The sequence below is a fragment of the Bos indicus genome, chromosome 18 (assembly GCF_029378745.1).
Source record: "Bos indicus isolate NIAB-ARS_2022 breed Sahiwal x Tharparkar chromosome 18, NIAB-ARS_B.indTharparkar_mat_pri_1.0, whole genome shotgun sequence".
NCBI lineage: Eukaryota > Metazoa > Chordata > Mammalia > Artiodactyla > Bovidae > Bos > Bos indicus.
The window spans coordinates 17,101,738-17,121,036 of NC_091777.1; the positions used below are offsets into that span (position 1 = coordinate 17,101,738).

A 19,299-nucleotide genomic window follows, 5' to 3' on the forward strand; every position below is an offset into this window, starting at 1 on the left:
CTCCCAGCCAAGGGTCCAGATGTAAAGACACTCCTGTTGGGGTGTTTTGCCTTAAACACTTCCTTTGTGTGTAGAAACAAATGGTAATTACATCCTCCCTGGCACTCCAGATGGTCAGAGTCAACCCACCACAGCATCGCTCCAGCACAGATCTCTTGATTGGAGCGGTGGGGAATTCCTGTAAGCAGAAGTTCTCCAGGGGGCCTCTGCACTGCTGGGTGCCCACCCGTTGAAGCCACTTTGTGGGGTCCTGCACCTCTGTGCCCTCCCCGATTACCCCGCCTGCAGCCGGAAAGCCCCAATCACCACAGATGGTAGAAAAGGAAGAAAACCATCAAGCCCTCAGCCTGCTTCAAACATGAGAGAATCTAGCCTTAGACCATGGCCTGCTAAGGACACCCGCCTTAGGCCAGGATCCCCCAGAAGCCAACCTGAGATTTGAGGACAGGCGTGTACTGGGCAGCTTGGATGGTGGTTCCCCCACAGATACGCCCTAGCCAAATCCCTGGTCCTTCAGCCTGAAACTCTCTTCCCTCTGTCTTCCCTTGGCTCCTTCTTTGTCAAGTTCAGATATCAGCCCGCAAGTCACCTCCTGGCAGAGACCTTCCTTGACTCTATGGGGTCTCATGCAGCTTCCTCACTGACAGCCAGTTACCCTGCTTCATTATCTTCATAACAGTTCAACAGTTTCTGAAGTCTTATTTCTTTACTTGCACACTTATTTATCCCATCCCACTAGAATGTAAGCTCATGAGTGCATGGACTTGCCCAGCTTGTTCACGGCTGAACCCACAGCAGCCGGCATGGTCCCAGCTCCTGGCAGGTGCTCAGTGGACATCTGGTGAGTGAGTGAACGAATCCTGCTCCTGAGAAAGGCACGTACATTTTTGTTGTTGTTGTTGTTAAATTTAAGGGTATCAGCAAATGAACTTAGGTACAACAGAAAGAGACGAGCTCATGGTTGCCGAGGGCGAAGGAAGTGGGGAAGGGATAGTTAGAGAGTTGGAATGGACATGTACATACTGCTATATTCAAAATGGACAGTCAACAAGGATCCACTGTATAGCACATGGAACTCTGCTCAATGTTACGTGGCAACCTCGATAGGAGGCGAGTTTGGGGAAGAATGGATGCATGCAAATATATGGCTAAGTCCCTTCGCTGTTCACCTGTAAAGATCTCAACATTGTTAATTGTCTATACTCCAATACAAAATAAAAAGTTAAAAAAAAAAATCAAGGGTATCAGCTCTTCAAGGCCCCAGGCAGCCCTCCACAGGGTAAGAATCCCCTTGTCAGCACAGTGCTGGCCCCAGGAAGGGTTTGTTCTCTCCATGATGTTATGTGATATTACTTTGCATTTGCTTTCTGCTCTGTGGGACTTCACAACAAATTCTCATTCATCTAGGAGTCGCCTCTGTTCTCAAGGGAAGCTCTGTAAGCTGGATTTTCTGTATTCTCCAAAGGGGGCTAATGCTCAAGAAAACCAGTTGCAAGAAACATATCCCCTAGATCTTTTTGTGGGCAAGTTCTCCAGCCTTACAGGCATGTTTGAAAACAGTCTCACAGAAAGCTGGTGATATCTCCCAAGAGCATGACCTCAGTTGAGGAAAGCTGAGACAAGTACAGGAATCTAGTCGACATCATCTGTTTAATACTTTACTAGGCAACAACAAATAAGATCAGCCATCAATGAGGGAAACTGCCTACCCAAGGAAAATCCATTTTCCTCGCTTAACATAGTGTCCTGAGCATATGTTTTTGTTCCTCCTCTTTTCCAAAGTATTATTAAAATGATGGTAGAGAGACTTCAAAAAAGGAATGGACCGTGAACAGCAGGGGCTTGGGAAGAGGTATTGAATGAGAGTTACAAGTTTCTGGAAGATGGAAAAAGGATGAAAGCCTTTTGATAGGATAGAGGCAGAGTGTGCTGCAGGGGCTTCCAGAGTGTTCTCTGTAGCAGAATTCAGAGAGGGTCCAGGTATGAGGGGCCCTCAAAGACTGACTGAGAGATGGTGCCTTGACAAAACTCCTGTTGGACCCGTTTCTTCCCCTTCCTCATCTTCCTCCCAGCTGGACACTACCCCTAGGCCAACATACACACACACACACACACACACACACACACACACACACACACAGAGGCTTCTTTAAAGAAACTGAATAAATTATTTTGGGATAAATGGGGCTCCTAGATAAAGCCCCTTTAAAACTAGATTTGTGTGCCTGGAGGCCTGCTCCCTGGCTGCTTTCCTGAAGTGAAGCAGCCTGTGGACAAGTCCAACTCACCTATCCACAGTCATAAAACCTCCTATCAGGAGAGACCTAGTGAAGCATACACAAAGACAGAGGAAACCCTGAAAACCCAACATAGATTCTCATACTTAAACACAAAAGGATGAAGGGACATATGAACAAAACCAATGCAGGGAAGAGCAAGAACCAGATAACAAACAGAACCAGATAGACAAACAAACAAAAAGCCTGACCCTGGAAAACAGCAGATATCAGTCAAAGAAGAGAGGAGAGTTTAAGAAAGGCAGAGTTTAATCTGATCAATATCCTCAGAGACCTATAAAATACATGTTTAAAGATGATTCTTTTAAAAACTCAGAGGCTAAGAAAGAGTATGTGAAAATTAAGTATGCAAAGAATGGCTGAATGACAAAGCAAAGGAAAATTCCCAGAATAAAAATAAAAAGGCAAGAACAGGGAGACTTTGAGATGAAAGAAAGGAAACACAGAGTGCTGATGCAAGATATCCAATATTCAAGCAATGTGAGTCACAGACGAGAAAACAAAGGGAAAGGAGACAAAGACAGTATCAACAGGAGGCAAAGAGTCAGGGAGGGAAAGGAGGAATTTTTCCACTTGAAGAGAGACTTGACTTTATTCTCTTCCCAGCCTGAACAGAATCAATGGAAACAGACCACCACTCAGATTCGTCGTCCTAGAATGCCAGAGCACTGGGGATAAGGACTGCATAGGAATGGCTTCCAAAGAGAGAAACGTGAAGCACGTAGCCTGCGTCTACTCTATGCAAACTCAGATGGGTATCAGACCCAGATGGGGGTTCAAATCCTGACTCTCACACATGCAGGTGTGTGATCCTGGCAAGTCTTCCTGGGCCTAGGTCTCCTCACCTGTAAAATGGGGATTATGGCATGCCTACCTCATGGATTATTGTGAAGATAAATGAGTTAATTTATGCAAAGGATTTAAAACAGTGCCGAAAATAGCGTATGTTTCCCTATTATCATTATCATTCCTTATTACTATTATTTCCATATTGTTGTTATTTTTCAAAAGAAAAACACCAAAGCAACTTAAAAGAGAAGTCAGTAATTATTTGTCATGGACATCATGGCTGCCTCTCCAATATTTCCTTCCCTCTTCCCATTGTGGGGCAGCTGTGTGACTTGGGGCAGGATGGAGTGTGACTCCCTCCCTTGGCCTAAGCCAATCATCTCAATCCCATCAGTTCACGAATTATCAGTAGTTCTGGGATGCCTAAATTAATCCAGTAAGAGTAAAGCAAGGGCTTTTGTTCAGTGGCTGGAGCAGGAAAGACTTTGCTCCCGCTTTCTTCCTGCTAGAGCCCCTAGAGGCTGCCAGCCACCATTGTACAACCATGAAGGAAGTCATTATGGGAGGATAAAGCCAGGGGCCATGACCCAACTGTGCCTGAAGCCCATACAGCGGCCAGACCTTTTAACCATGTGAGCTGCTGTGAGCCTTCTTTATTATTTAAGCCCATTCGAGTTAGGTTTTCTGTTATGTCCACCCTCCCTGATACACTCCATGCCAGAGCCTCCAGGCCAAGCCAGCCTTACATTAGGTGTTACCTGGATGATGTAAGACAATGACAAGCCTTTGGAAGAAGCACTGATTGAGGAGAAACTCAGGGTCACCAACAAGGCCACAATGAAGGTGACGATGTTCATGAGGACATCCATTCTTAGAGCAAACCACCTGAGAGCGCAGTTAAAGTACAGCAGATGGCTGCAGTTTTCATCATTCAGCATCTTGAACCTAACATTAAGAGATGAGACAAAGCAGGAGGTCGGGTTGTAATTCCATAGACTTAGGGTTAGGGCTACCAGAGAAGTAGGGCAAGAGGAATTTTTAATCAAAGGCCAACACATTAGTACATAGGAATCTCTTACAAAGATTAGTATAGATCCAGACTCTAAAATCTGCCACCGTAAGCATCTTTGATTTGCACGTATTTTGAGAAATCCCAGGTGGCAACAGAGTATGGTGCTGAGTGGGCTCTTCTGTCTTTCCCAGAACTGGCAGCTGGAACCCATAGCTGAGAACAAAAGGGGCTGAGAACCTCATGTTCAACCTTCAAAGGACCCTTGTCTTCAGGGTAGCCGTCCCCCAAAGGCCCAGTGGAAACGACTGTTGACCCCTTTGATCTATAAAGGGGGTGGGGGGAGGCAGAGGGAATCTCAGTGTTTGTGATGGTAGGGAAAGGAAGAGAGAGTGCTGGACTGGTTCTCCTCCCCATTTCAGGGAAAGAAGATTCGAGGCAATTGCTTATAAAGCTGGAGGGAAAAAGAGTAAGCTGACATCTTGCACTCCTGCTGCGTGTCTCCTGGGCCAAAGAGGAGAAGGGGCACCGGGCAGAGCGACAGAGCAATGACACAGCTAGGGGATGGGGAAGACCCATCCCTGGAGTTGCTCATTCCCCAGATGTGTGGAAGATGGTCCTGCCCATTCCTGCAGTACCTACAGTGGGGGTTCAGAGGGAAGGTGGCATGTGGGGCTACAATCTTGATGCCACACTAATTGACATGAAGCTAGAGGCCCCACATCAAAGGAAAGCAGTGAGGCTGCCAGGTGGAGCTCACAGAAGAACACAGTAGAGCCCATGGGCAGTGTCCAGCAGAGTGGCTGGGGACCTGGGTCCTGGCGGGGGCTCTCCCGTGCCACACCACATCTGCATGAGGAGCTGGATCAGCAGAAATGAGCAGCAGAAATAGACAGTGGTCACCTGAGAGTGTTCCTTCCCCTACTCCCCGACTCCATCTCCTTGCACCAGCCTCAGATAACCAGGCTCAGAGAAAAGGGAGGGGGTGTTTAATACAACAGACCAGGTGCTTCCTAACAGCTACCCTGCCCCCTTGTCCGAGACATATGGCAACACAGCACGACTGCTCCAATTCTCTGAGCAGATGCCCAGGGGGCGGGGGTGTGTGCTATGACTTGTGTACATTTAAGAGCGTAATTTTAACTGAACCAAGCTAAACAGACCAGAAGGGACATCAATCACAATTGCCACTAAAGGTTCCCCTGACCTCCTGGGAGAGGGGCTTCTTCAGAACAACTGGTAAAAGAAATTATTGGTAAAACTGAAAACCATTCGATGTTTAAACCCCTAAGAGTTGAGATTCCTCCACTGGCACAGTCATGACGTGCTCAGGCACTGCTGCTCCATCCTGTTCTAAACCTCCTCCAAGGATTCTGGCCTGAAACACCTCTGAGCACCCAGGCTGGCCCTCTCTGTTTCCACTCTAACTTACTTTCCTCAGTTAAAATATTCTTCCAAACACCATGATGTTTTTAACCATGTCGCTGTAAAGCCTACAAATTCAACTGACTGCTTGAGTGACTTAGGAGTCATCTGTGGTCTTCTCTGTGTGCTTGGTTAGGTTGTGCAGAAACAGAACCACTGGCTGGGGTCAAATTGGAATTTGACCTCAAACCTTTTTTTAGTGCTGCAGCATTTTTGTCTGGTTGCAAAAGCAACTCAGGTCAGAAGCCCAAGCCCTCTGGCAAGTCCATGACTGGAAAGAATGGATAAAGACGGCAGAGCCCATCAATACTGTGGGGGCTCAGCTCGCCTATAGGATCGTTCTGGAAACCTTGGAGGACAATCTGCTGGAAGACAAGGCTTGATTCTGTTGCTTGTTGAGAGTTGATGAATGGCCCATGACCAAGACACTGGAAGGAGGGTTGACAGATGATGTTCAGGTCAAACCAGTAGCAAGACTAGCTGCTGACTGAAGTAAAGACAAGCTGGACTGCCAGGTCTACACTGAGGTCGTGGGTGCAGGGAGAAAGAGACGCAACCTTTGAAGTGTACATTAAACTTTTGAGAAAGAAAAGGATGGGGGTGGAATAAGAACATCTGTGCGGCAGAGACACTATGCTGCTGCTGCTACTGCTGCTAAGTCGCTTCGGTTGTGTCCAACTCTGTGCGACTCCATAGACGGCAGCCCACCAGGCTCCCCCGTCCCTGGGATTCTCCAGGCAAGAACACTGGAGTGGGTTGCCGTTTCCTTCTCCAATGCAGGAAAGTGAAGAGTGAAAGTGAAGTTGCTCAGTCGTACCCGACTCTTAGCGACCCCATGGACTGCAGCCCACCAGGCTCCTCCGTCCATGGGATTTTCCAGGCGAGAGCACTGGAGTGGGGTGCCATTGCCTTCTCCAGAGACACTATGCCGCACCTATGTGACTGAAATCTGGCCAGTGAATATACATAAATGATAAGCATCTTCATTGGGGTCCTCCACTCACATCTCTGCTCTTACCTTCCAATTAGACCAGAGGAGCTGTGAGATGGAGAGAGACTGTGTGCTTGAGTACGGAGCAGAATCGCTGACCCCTGCCCCATGGACCCTTGTTCACTTACGACTTGAGGAAGAATAAACATGTGTTGGGTTAGTCCCTAAAATTTAGAGCTGTTTGTTACCACAGTGAGCCTACTGTGACTGATAACACAGTGATAACATATGATTATATGATGTTTTAGAAGTTTGGAGCTGGACGACTCCAGAGAAATGTATTAACCTAGCCCTGGCATCTTCAAAAGAAGAAAACTGGCCCATCTATTAAATGAAATGTAATGTGGCCTTGTGGGCTTCCCTGGTGGCTCAGCTGGTAAAGAATCCACCTGCAATGTGGGAGACCTGGGTTCGATCCCTGGGTTGGGAAGATCCCCTGGAGAAGGGAAAGGCTACCCACTCCAGTATTCTGGCCTGGAGAATTCCATGGACTGTACAGTCCACGGGGTTGCAAAGAGTCGGACACAACTGAGCGACTTTCACTTTCAGAATGACCTTTACAAGGAATATGTAATAACATGAAAAAACTGCTATTTAAAAATACAACAAGAAAAAATGACTCTAAATGCTTCAGAAATAGAAAAACAGAAAAGATTGGAAGGAAATACACAAAAATATGACTAGGATTTGGGTTGCAGGCCTATGGGTGATTCTTGTTGTCGTCATTATTTTCTCCTATTTTCCTGACCTAAAAACATTCTACTTTTAGAGAGGAAAAATAAAACATGTAAAGCACCATGGTAAGCTTGTCATTGGATGAAGTTGAGTGTTTGGGGGCCTCGGACACTGGGGGAAAAGGCTTAGTGCATGAGGGGCTCCCCCTCCATTCTACCGGCTCTCCATCTGGCCTGTCCACATCCCTCAGACTTCCCTCCTCAGAGCCGGGCCAGCGGGGAGCAGAAGCCCCGGGGCAGCCCAGCCCAGGACTCACTTGCTAACGCAGTCTTCCCTCCTGTTGTAGGCGTGGATGGTTCCCAGGCCCTTCATGGATGAGGTGATGTGGGAGAACCAGGGGGACCGGCTGATGTTCTCCACCTTCTTGAGCTCCTGGATTCCTCTGTGGAAGACGCTGCAGGGAGACCACGAGAGCCCCAGATAGGGTTTCCCAAGGCTCCCCTTGGCTCACTCAAACCCAACTGGGCGCTCAAGACAGATGTTCGGTGCCAGCGCCACTGAACGAGGGAGGAGGGGCTGGCCCGCCTTTCTCCTCTGGGAGCAGCCATCCCTGTGTGCCAGGGAGGGAGGGAGGGTCTCGGAAAATCGAGCCACTCCTTCCTGCATTCTCAGTTCTGAAGGCTTCCTGTAGCAAGAGGGTCTCACTGCACATGCTGTGACTCTAGTCTTTTCAAAGACTAGAGATTTTCACACACTGCAACTCCTAAATACAATCCAACCAAACAAAAAGGGCTTACCCAATGGCTCAGTGGGTAAAGAATTCTCCTGCAATGCAGGAGACACAAGAGACGAGACTCCTGGGTTGGGAAGATCCCTGGGAGAAGGGCATGGAAACCCACTCCAGTATTCTTGTCTGGGAAATCCCATGGACTGAGGAGCCTGGTCGGCTACAGTCCAAAGGGTCACAAAGAGTCGGACACGCCTGAGTGCCTATACACACAACCAAATAAAAAGGGATGTCTTCCAATTCTGAAGGAAAATCTGAATCTGGCATATCAACTGCCAGCGTGAGGTCTTCTAAAGGCAGTTTCAAAGGTAATTTTGAGCAATATACAAACATCATCTCCTTAGGAACTGACTTTAAAACCAGACTCTTCACAGTATGTAACTCCCTCTGGGCCCCAGTGAGTGCGAGACCACTGCCCTCAGCATGCACAATGGCAGCTGATCCATGACAGTGAATCTGACCCAGGGCAGAGGAAGGGAAACCTCATTTGTTCAGAGTTCAAGTGAGTTAGTTAGAAACATCAAATAATTCAGTCTGGATCAGCCTGATCTGGCCTGTCTTACAGCAAATAAGAATGCAGTGCAGAGAAAAACCTTTTGCAAAGTAAATAAAAAACAGAGAGGAGAACAGACAGGAACGACCATCAGACAAATACGTGGATTGTAAAAACTAACACTAGCCCAAGTAATCACTTTTCTTAATAAGACGTGGCACCCACGACGTGGGAGATTCTCCAGTGGCTCAGTGGTAAAGAAGCTGCCTGCCAATGTAGATGTGGGAGACATGGGTTTGATTCCTGGATTGGGAAGATCCCCTGGAGGAGGAAATGGCAATCCACTCCAGTACTCTTGCCTGGAATATCCCACAGACTGAGGAGCCTGGCAGGTTACAGTCCATGGGGTCACAGAGTCAGACACTGAGCGACTAAGCAGGCACGCACCGTTTATATTTGTAAAAAAGACCTGCAGACATCATTTTTATTAGATCATCACAATAAACCCTTGAGGCCAGACACGGAGGCCCACGTGTCCTCTCCTGGAGTCACCAAGGGGGCAGTGGGAGACGGAAGTGAGAGCCCAGCTCCCCCAACTCCCAGGGCGCACATGCTAGTTCCCACGGTGATGCCAGCTTCAGCCGAGGATGCAGAGACTGCGTCTCCCCCCATGCGTCCCTGCACTCATAGTTTCCACTGTCGGCTGGCTCATCCGTGGACTTGATCCACAGCCTTGAACTATCCAAAAACAAACCCATAATCTTGATCACCCTCAACTTCGTCTCCTCCTGTGTCACTCACATCTGTCTTCACATTGCTCCCCATCTTGGACGCATCCTTGGCCTCTCCCATCCCCTAACCTCAGTGAACTATCCTGGAAATGGCTTTAGGATCTACCTGTTTTCTGCCCAGACTGCTGCTGCCTATGTCTCATCTCTCAGTCAGACTCTGCCCTGCAAGAGTCTCCAATCCTATAGCCCTTCTCCCATCTTTCTGAAGCTTCATTCACCCTCCACACTGTGGTCAAAGCAATATTTTGCAAGCTCAGCTCTGAGTGTGGTGTCCCTGTTTACGGGTGGATGTGGGTCCAGGATTTGTGGGCTGAATCCTATGCAATCTGGGGGACCCTCTTCGAGATGCTGTGTGTCCAGTCCAAGGCAATTTTGTTGAGTTTTATTGAAACTCAAAGTTCGTATACCATTTAGGCAGCCTAGTCTCATCTGATCCTTGCGAGAACCCCTTTGGAAGAGGGCAGGTGCGTGTTTTGATGATTACCATTTTAGAGATGAGGAAACCGAGGCTTGCAGCATTCCTTTGACTTCTCCAAGTTCCTCCAGCTAGTTGTGAAGCAGAGCTGGGATTCTAGTGCAAATTTCATCTCATCTCCAATCCTTAGCCCTCACACAATGCCACCAGCTGCCGGCTGAGAACTCCAGCTCATCCAGGACAGGGCGGAGCTGGGTTTCCTGGAAAGCTGGGACAGATGCTACCCTCCCGCTTTTCCCCAGGGTGGGTGAGAAGGTGGGCACAGGGACCCCCCTCCCAGTGCCAAACAGATGACCACATCAGTGGTCAGGTGGGGCTATTTCTCAAAGCTCAGAGAGATTGAGTACTGGTCTCCTCTCTCCTGCAGCAGCAGAAACCGCAGAGCCCCATGGTTAAGAACATAACATCAGTCAGAGAGCAACCACGGTTGCTACTTTCCTGACCTGGGACCAGTGACTTAATCTCCCAACCCTACCCACCTCTCAGCATGGCTCTGAGGATCAAATGCCTGATGTTCGCCGAGCACTTAGCACAGCGCCCAAGTCAACATGCTCCGGCATTCAGAGAAGACAGCAAGGACTCAGCACCACCGGACACCACCCGGTCCCTGCTCAGGTTTTGCATGCTCTGCTTTAAACAGCGCATGGACCTACCGTAACAGAATGAAGAAGCCTACAGCCAGGATGGCCAGGACTAAAAGGACAGCAGGGAACACGGCGGCCAGTATCACGAGAATAAACAGCACCATAAAAAACTGCTGCAGGAAGTTCTCAGCGTGAAACGGCAGCCTCACGTCCAGCTCGTCCATATCCTTGGAGAAGCGGTTCATTAGCCTGCCAGTGGGCGTCCTGTCAAAGAAGCTCATGGGGCTCTCCAGGATCTGCGGGTGACCATGGAGAGTCAGCATCGAGGTGCACGTTTGGTGGCCCCGACCCCCCTGCCGCCGACACCCCGGGAGGCCTGCCCGGTGCCTGGGATCGCGAACCAGGCCTGAGTTTCCCTCTGGGGTCCGACATCCTGGGAAAGGGAGGCTGCGGCCACCGTGGAGGAGTGTGACAGGGGAGGGATTCAGCCTCCATGAAGGATGGGGGGATTTTGTGCCCCAGGGCAATAAAAAGTCAAATCCCACTGTCTCTATGCGGGCCTCCCTCGTGCGCTCCAGCCAGGGACCTCCCCGGCTGCCAGGGAATGAGGAGGGGATCCCAGGGACTCAAGAGATGCTCTCTGGGCCTGCGCTCACCAGCTCCATGGCAGTGTCCTCAGGAAGAAAACTTCCTGACCACCCTCACCTTCACCCCCAGCCCCGTCGGGCCCATGACACGCCTGCAGCTCCCCAGAGTTTACCTTTGTGGTTGATAATTAGATATGGGAGACTCAACGGTAAGCTCAGTGAACAACTGTGTCTACCCCAGAGCCCAGCACAGCGTCTGGCGCATCGCAGGTGATCTGTATAAACCCCACTGACTGATGTACCGGGATATGTATGCAGCCCCCAGGGCGAGGGGCAGGGGGACTGTACCTTGTCAAACACTCGGTCATGCAGGGAGGAGGAGGCCATCAGTGTGGTCTTGGTGAACATGAAGCCTTTGGTGATGCCAAACACCAGTATGGACACCATGCTCCCTGGGTACACCCACTGGTACACCCTCAGCCCGGAGTCTGCCAGCACCATGCCCACCTCGCACGTGCTCATGTTGCTGTGAGGCCCACACTTCATCTTGGGAGGAAAACAAGAAGCACCAAGAACTGATCAACTGTCAAAAGAATGGGAATTTTCCAGAGAATGTTCCCAGGGAAAAGAAACTAAACGGATGAGCATAAAAGTTAAGAATGAATCAGGCGGTAAAGTCAAGTCAGTTCCCTGCGGGGCTCTTGAACTTTGCATGGGTCCTCCTGCTGGGCTCTCTGGGATGCCAAGAGCCCCTGGCCGACGAGGCTCAGCACAGTCAGTGGAAAAGCACAACAGACAGACCAGACCTGTACAGGGCAGTAGTCTTGGAAACCAACAGTGCCTCAGGGGACCAGAGGTGATGCCGGGCCAGGAAAGTTACAGAAGCAACAACATATGGATTCCACAGGCTGGCTGTGCAACCCTCAGGCGGCCCCGACAGGGACCTGAAGGCAGAAGCCACCGGGCCTTTGGGGAGACTCAGGAGCATCTCTGTAGGACAGGTCAGCCCCAGGGCCCCCTTTCTTTCCTTTTCTGGGGGCGCACCTAGGAGGGCACTGGTTCACTGCCCTGGAGTCCCCAGGGGGTAGGAGGGAGTCTGATGAACCAAAGACTCTGGGAGGATCCAAAGTGACCCCACTTGGCTCCATCCTGCCCCAGGAGAACACGTTTTTGCCTCCATTTCTGGGGAGAGGCCATCTCCTCCTCCTGAGAAATTGGCAGTTTCATTCTTTTCTGGGCTGTGTGCTAAAAGTCAAGACTGCCTTTGGGGAGCAAACAAGCATCTTCCTTTTAAATGCCATTTTGCTGATTACAGCCCTAGAGGAAATGTAAACCAGAGGTGGTGGCTGATGGATGCACATCCATAAAAGCAAGAGCATCCCTGGGGAGCTAATCGACCAAAGGACCAGCTTGAAGAGGAGGCTTCACTGTGCTGTGGGCTGTGTCCACGGTGTCTGGGGGTGGAGCCAACACATGGGTAGGCCGTCATGGCTGCTGCCCAGCTAGCATAGCACAGACCTACTGGGGAGGCTTCAGTCTGGCTAACACCCTGGGTTCTCCAAGGAAAGGGCTCTTCAGGAGCAAGCAAGGATCTGGGGGAATGTTCCAGAGGTGCCTCTCTTTCTGCAAAGTGCAGGCCATCCCCCTGAGACTGGTCTCAGGGAGCTGTGCTGAACTCCAGGAGAGAAATCCCATCCTCTCCTCTGCCTGTGTCTTCCCAAGGCCTCCCCACTTTGGTTGTCATAGCAACAGAACTATACCAAAATGTAATCTTGGAGGATGGGGAGGCAACCTCACAGCATTTCCTGGGGGCTCCAGGAAAGCTTTGAAACCATGGGCCAAAAGCTGGGAGAGTTTCCAGCAGGCCTGAGGGAGAGTAGACTTATCAGTCCTCAAGAGGGGCCTGGCCTGGATCAAGTTTGGGAGGCAGGAAGAGGCCTGCAGGGGCCCTGCAGCAGATCCAGGTTGACTTTCTTTTTTTTTTTTTTTAATTTTATTTTATTTTTAAACTTTACATAATTGTATTAGTTTTGCCAAATATCAAAATGAATCCGCCACAGGTATACATGTGTTCCCCATCCTGAACCCTCCTCCCTCCTCCCTCCCCATACCATCCCTCTGGGTCGTCCCAGTGCACTAGCCCCAAGCATGTCCTCTTCCTTTAGAGGGACTTTGGGGAGCCAAGCCAAGTGGAACCCACTGACGTCAGACACTGTCCGTGATGAGATGTCAGCTTCTCTTCAGAGGCAAGAAGATGGAAATCTGCCTTAGGCTTTGCCAGTCCCTCCCAGACTCTCCTCGGAGGTCCCTTACAACAGAGGCTGCAAAAAACTGACCCTATCCTGCCTGTGTGTGACTCCAGACAGGCTGCATTTGCCTGGCACAAGCTTTTTAGCCAATCCTTTAAAATTCGAAAGTGGCACATACAAATTCAGATGCCCTGCTTGTCTTGAAAGATCAAAGGGGACTGCGGGAGTCAAGTTGCGTAGTTGTAAGCCGCTGACCTCGGTCTTGTGGCGGGGGCTGTGGGAGGCTCATTGTGTTCAGACTCTTAGCAACTGACTCAACATTTGCCAGAGCCAAAGGGGAACTCACCTGTGAGCCCTTGTCTAACCAGACACCCAGCCACCAGCTGCTGAAGGCAGAGCTGCCGATCATCAAGAGGAAGAAGGACACCACGAAGAGAGAGAGCAAGTACCCTGCAGGGGAAGAGAGAGGGCCTGGGGTTACAGAGGCCACGCGGCAGCGTGGGCTCCTCTTCCTTGGGGTCCAACCCTGGCGGGGAAAATCGAAGCCTACAGGGAAAGGGCTTCCACCCTGGGAGCCACTTTCTAGGCTGACGTGACAACTCTGAGCATTAGGTCCCAGAAACCCCAATGGGGACATCTATTCCACCTGGTTGGAAAACGGACCCAAATGTCAACATATTTAAAAACAAAAAAACACCACTATTCACTGTAATAGAAGTGACTCAATGTTTTCAAAACAAACAAATTTTAAAAACCCCAGTCTTGCTAGAGAGTGGCAAGAAGTGGAACTATAGGTATCTTTGGCACATGGCAGTGATTCTTGCCCTGAAGGCAGGCAACGAGCGGATGGCACGGCACTCAGAGATTAGAGTGCAAGGTTACACATGCACCACAGCCAGGTCACGTTGCTACTCATTCAGTTTCAATAAATAGTGTCTGGCAGCTTTAATGGAGATAAAGGATGATTCCATTTAAAAGGCTGCTTTATCAGACTTTGGATTATAAGGGGAAAAAAATAAAAGCACTGATAAACGACCCTAGCATAAACAGAGCAATTGTTAGAGAAATCATAAGACATGAACCCAACAGTTTAAGAAAGATTTTTAATGCAAATTAAACCAAGAAACCCGTTGTTTTCTACCAAACCTCCAGAAGCCTTAATGTACGTGTGATACGTTTTCCAGGTCACAGTTCCTTCCCGGGGGGACTCAGTCTGGATGAGCTGGTGTGGAGGAACTGTGGAGACAAACACAAGTCCTGTGACACCCCCAGTGGGGCGGCCCCCTCCCGCCCACCTCCCCACCCCCACCACCAAGGTGGGTTGTCATCCTTCCTTCCACTAGCCCTGTGCTTTGAAATTCCCAACACACTTTGCTCGTTTTATTCTGCTTGGTCCTCATGACAGCCTAGTAAGGCAGGGGGCTTTCAGTCTCCTGAGACATATTTATTAAGCAGCCACTATGTGCTCAGAGTGCTGCAGTCCATGAGGTCGAAAAGAGTCTGACACGACTGAGCGACTGAACTTGAACTGATGTGCTCAGCTCTGGGGAGACAAGGCTTGTCTTTGTCTAGCTCTACAGAAGCAGATCCTAAGATGTGAACACATGCAGTTTACTCTGGAGCTAAAGGGTACAGGGAAAGGAAGCCAACAGTAAAAGGTGTCTCATCAAGGCAGCGCTCCCTGCTCCCCCTCCCTACCCACTTCCATGGGCAATGGTAGCTTACCCCAGCACAGAGAACTCTCAGACTGGGGCACAACTACATCTCAGAGGTTTTTTGCATGATCAGTGAGGCCTGGGATGTTTCTACACCAACTCCCATTGGCATCGGGTGAGGGCTCCCCCCAGGGGGTTAATTCCCCCACACTCCAGGCTTGACCTGTGTCTGGCAGCTCCCAGAGAGCTCCAGGCAAAGAGCTGCAGGTGTGAAATGCCAGCTGGGAGTTGGGCTGGGTGGTGCAGAAGTGCTGAGGGTACCCATGCCATCTACTACAGGGCCAACAAGGTCTTCACCACGGAGACCACACCATGAGAAGAAACCAGGGCATCCTCCCAGGTGTGTTCCTGGATCCCGCCACGTGGCTCCCCCACGTCCTTTCCATTTTCTAAGGTGTAAGGGCAAAGGACCACAAGCTCCCACTGGAGCAACGTCCAGAGGTGCAGGCATGAGCTCCCAGCAGCCAGGAGTGAATGCACATCTCTCCCTCTCCAGCATGAGAGGTACGAGAATGTCGGCTCCGAAGCAGCATTCTATGCTTATACCTGGCTCTTGTAAACAGAGATGACTGCAGCCCCCTGCGCAGGGCTCTTGGTACCCTGCCCTGGCAAGGAGAGCTCGCATCTCAAAGGTGCCTTTGTGAACAGAGCTGCCATTATCCCCTCTGCCTGGGAACGCTCGCTCGAGCTTCTTTAAAATGTTCAGCCTGACTTTCGCTCATCATCGTGTCTCCCTCTGGGGCTGCAGCATGCAGGGGTCGCCTTGATGGGTCAGCAGAGCCTAATGAACAGCATCCTGGAACGTTAAAGGACCTGTCAGACCCCCTTGCAGTCCCAGCCCAGTCAGCTCTGCTGCTGACACTGCGGGCTGTACCATCTTCAACCCTTCCATTCCTACAGCTCTCGGAGAACTTAGCTTCACACCTTCCCTTTCCTCTCCAGAGAAGAGGGTGGGGTGAGGAGAAGAAGAGGAGCGGGGTTTACTCTCCCCATGAGACCCCAAATCCTTAGTAGCCTGGAGCTTCCCTAGGAAAGCACGGAAGAGACTACAAGGGCCCCACTTCAGCCTTGGCCGCCTCCAGAGCGATAAAAATATATTGTCCAAATGGGCATGCGTTTGTCACAAGCACCATTAATGGTGCCAACTTCCATCGATGTGAAGACTCACATTTTTTCCCACATTCTAACATCTCTGAAATCAGGATGTGCCCCGTTCGGTAGCATGCCATATCATTTAATTGGCAGAGACTTTTCTTAGTGGTACATAAAATGACGCTGCTCTTAAAATAGATGGCATCTTAAATGTGATGAAATATACTAAGGTTTTTTTTTTTCTCAGCCACATATTATTGAGGGGCCTCACTGTGGGCATTTTTAGGAAGGTGCATTTTGATTCCTGTCTTCTCAGTGCCCATGGAGGGGCAGGGCATACAGCAGGTGCTCAACAAATGCTGAATGGATGAAGGGATGAAAGGCAGCAGAGTCTAAGAAGGAGGAGGAGTTTGACCAGCCTGGTCCTTGCCAGGTTTCTCTCCCATATCTCTTCTCTCTGCATTCCTGGAATTACCTGTTACCCTCAACTCCCAAATCCCCCTGCTTTCCCCACCTTTTCACCAGAGTGTCCTGGGCAAACTCCTACATATGCTTAAAGGACCAATTCAAAGGTCGCCTCTTCTGTGACGCCCTTCCTGATTTCTTACTCCCACTTCAGCTCCTTATTACTCTTATCACAGCTGCCCATGATTATCCTTATACCTATGGCCACCACCAGACCAAAAGATTCTGAAGACAGGGGCAGTCTAGCTTAGTGACTGGCATATAGTAGAATGCTGAGTCCTTATTTGTGGGAAGAATAAATACCCTTATTCCACCTCGACCTCTTCTCTGCTGTACAATTCTTTCGCAACACTCAGCATAAAGAGTGGGAAGCATCTCATCTCCTGTGCGTGCACTGTTTTGATTATGCACATAATCTCTCTGCATTGTTTTGATCTTTCCAAATAACAATAACAACAACAATTAACAACAATAACAACTATATGTCAGACACTGTGCTAGTCATTCTATGTAGAGTTTCTCTTGCAATCTTTGCAAGAACCTATGAAGTTGGTACTCTTATTTCCCCCGTTTTTTGGATTAAGAAACTAAGGTTCAGCATGGCCAAGTATCTTGCTTCAAAGTCCTAAAACTAATAAGTGGTTGAGCCAGGATTCAAACTCAGGGAGTTGAACCCCAAGGCTCACAGTGCAGTAAACCACACAATTCCAGCTGCCCACAAAGGACAGCATGCCTGTACTTCTCTATCCCAAATGGTAGATGCCCAGCAAATACTTAAGAGTATGTAACTGAGGGAAGGAACAGTAAATACCTTTTATGTCTACAAATTCTGATTCTGTTTCAGATTCTTTTCCTTCACGTTTCTCATCTCCTGGAGCCAAAACTAGGGTGAGAAATAAAGAAAGATCTGTGTCCGCTCATGAGCCATGAGTGATAAGGGAGGTGTGATGGGAACTCTGATTGTACCAGCGTCTTCATTTCTCTCAAAAGGGCTCTCCTTAAGGGCTTCCACCGCTGCTGCATCGTACATGTGCTCAGGATCCTAGGGACAAAATGAAATTCCTCTGAAAACGAAATGACAGAACTTCTCCAGGCCAGAAATTATAAGGGAAGGCACCCAGTCTCTTGCACCCAAGTAGGGAGAGACTGACCTTGAATTGCAACCCACGGAGATTGTGAATCAGTTTTGCATAGCGTCCCCTCTCCTCCATTAACTCCTTGTGGGTTCCCTTTTCACAAATCTCCCCGTCTTCCAACAAGATGACTTCATCACAAGACTCTAAGAACTGCAGGGATAGTAAAGCAATACAGTGAGCTTCTATCTTGGAAGAGATGGACTCCTGTCCAGTAGCGTCCTGGGCTCATGTGATCCAGGGGTTCCCAATATTGGCAACACTGATATTGAGGGCCAGATAATTCTTAGTTGGGGGTGAGGTGGGGACTGACCTGTGCATTGCAGGATATTTTGCAGCCTCTCTGGCTTCTATCCACTAGATGTTAGGAACACCCCCAATCCCAGGTTGTGACAAGTAAAAGTGTTTCCAGACATTACCCGATGTCCCCTAGGAGATAAAGCGGCCCCCAGTTGAGAAACACTGACTCAGTGCCTATGTGTCTCATGAGAGCACATGAGGGGCCTTTGGTTGTTACTGTGAAGCACGCTGAAACTTCCTCTGCTACTGGTCCCTATATGAGCCTCCTTGCTAAGAAATCTGATCACCGGAACTTGGGAGTATGAAATTAACAAGGTCACTGAAGCCATGATTTGGTGGAGAAGGGAAGTATGATCTCAGCGATGGCTCCCCTCTGTTGTAACATTACAATCCCTCCTCACCATCCTTATCCAGCCCAGGAGATGCAGCCCATGGCACAGGCCCTGGCCTCCAGGCCACATTACCTGGCTTGAGGAGTTTACACCAGTCTTATCTGTACCTTTAATGATAGCATCCTACATTTTGTCCAAAGCACTTCTGTTTTTCTAATTTGAGTTCCTTTCATTTCTGTATCATGTCTGAGATCAAAGAGCTGCTAAGAGGACTTTCCTTTCATTTTGGAATGAGACTAAGCTCTCTCCATAGGATGAGCCCATCTAGAGGCAGGAAGACCCTCCTAGAGGTGGACAAGATGCTATGAGATCTAAGACAGTTCAGGCTGAACAGGGCTTTGCAATTCATGTGAGAGGTCTTCCCTTGTACTTTGGGGTTCACACAAGGGCTCACCTGATGCTCTTGATTGAAACCCTGAAAGAAGTAGCTGCACTTGGTAACTCTGCATCTTGGGTTTGTGGGGAAGAAGCCAAATGACAGCAGTTTCTCTTGGCCTTGGACAGCTCCAGCCTTTCTGGCTTCTTTGGACTAACTGCCTGGTTCCATGTCCACTTTCCCAGACGGCCCAAGGAGGAACAGCTGGGTCTTAATATCCAGTTGAGACACTTTCTGACAGAAAGTCTCTTCTCATCTTTGCACAGCATCTTCTAATTTTCAAAGCCTGATTTCATCTCCTCTCTGTCTCCCACAATCCAATCAAGAAAGCAAGCAGCATGATTATCAGCCCATTTCCCAGATGGGGAGACTAAGGCACAAGTGTGAGAGCACACATCCCAGCCCCTGACGCTCCTGGTGAAGCCCCTCTGGCCAGTGGGCTCCCAGTTCTCTCCAGTGAGACGGAGCGTGATCTGTGCAGCTTTGTTCTCCAAACACAAAATCTGGCCCTGGGTTGGATGTCAGCAGTCAGCCGCTGGCCTCATTTCATTTGTTTCCTCAAGTTTCAGAAGAGCAATTGTCCAGTCTGAGCACCCAAAAGCATCCAGATTGCCTGTGGACCCCCGAATGAAAGTAGCCGGAGAAACGTTCTGGAAAAGCCCAGGGGCTTCAGG

General features: G+C 49.4%; 1 protein-coding gene across 7 annotated transcripts in view; it reads right to left on the bottom strand.

Moving 5' to 3' along the window:
• The window catches only part of ABCC12 (ATP binding cassette subfamily C member 12), a 95,314-nt gene that overhangs the window by 8,875 nt on the left and 67,140 nt on the right, over positions 1–19,299 (bottom strand). For 4 of the 7 annotated variants that reach the window (XM_070770516.1, XM_070770515.1, XM_070770512.1 and 1 more), the window contains 9 exons: positions 17,576–17,710; positions 17,391–17,466; positions 17,236–17,307; positions 14,299–14,388; positions 13,499–13,602; positions 11,252–11,449; positions 10,386–10,612; positions 7,503–7,640; positions 3,845–4,031 (listed from right to left, as the gene is read on the bottom strand). In XM_070770516.1, coding sequence (XP_070626617.1) covers positions 3,845–4,031; positions 7,503–7,640; positions 10,386–10,612; positions 11,252–11,449; positions 13,499–13,602; positions 14,299–14,388; positions 17,236–17,307; positions 17,391–17,466; positions 17,576–17,710 — 1,227 coding nt within the window. The other 3 variants (XM_070770517.1, XM_070770518.1, XM_070770519.1) reach the window with 3 other exon arrangements.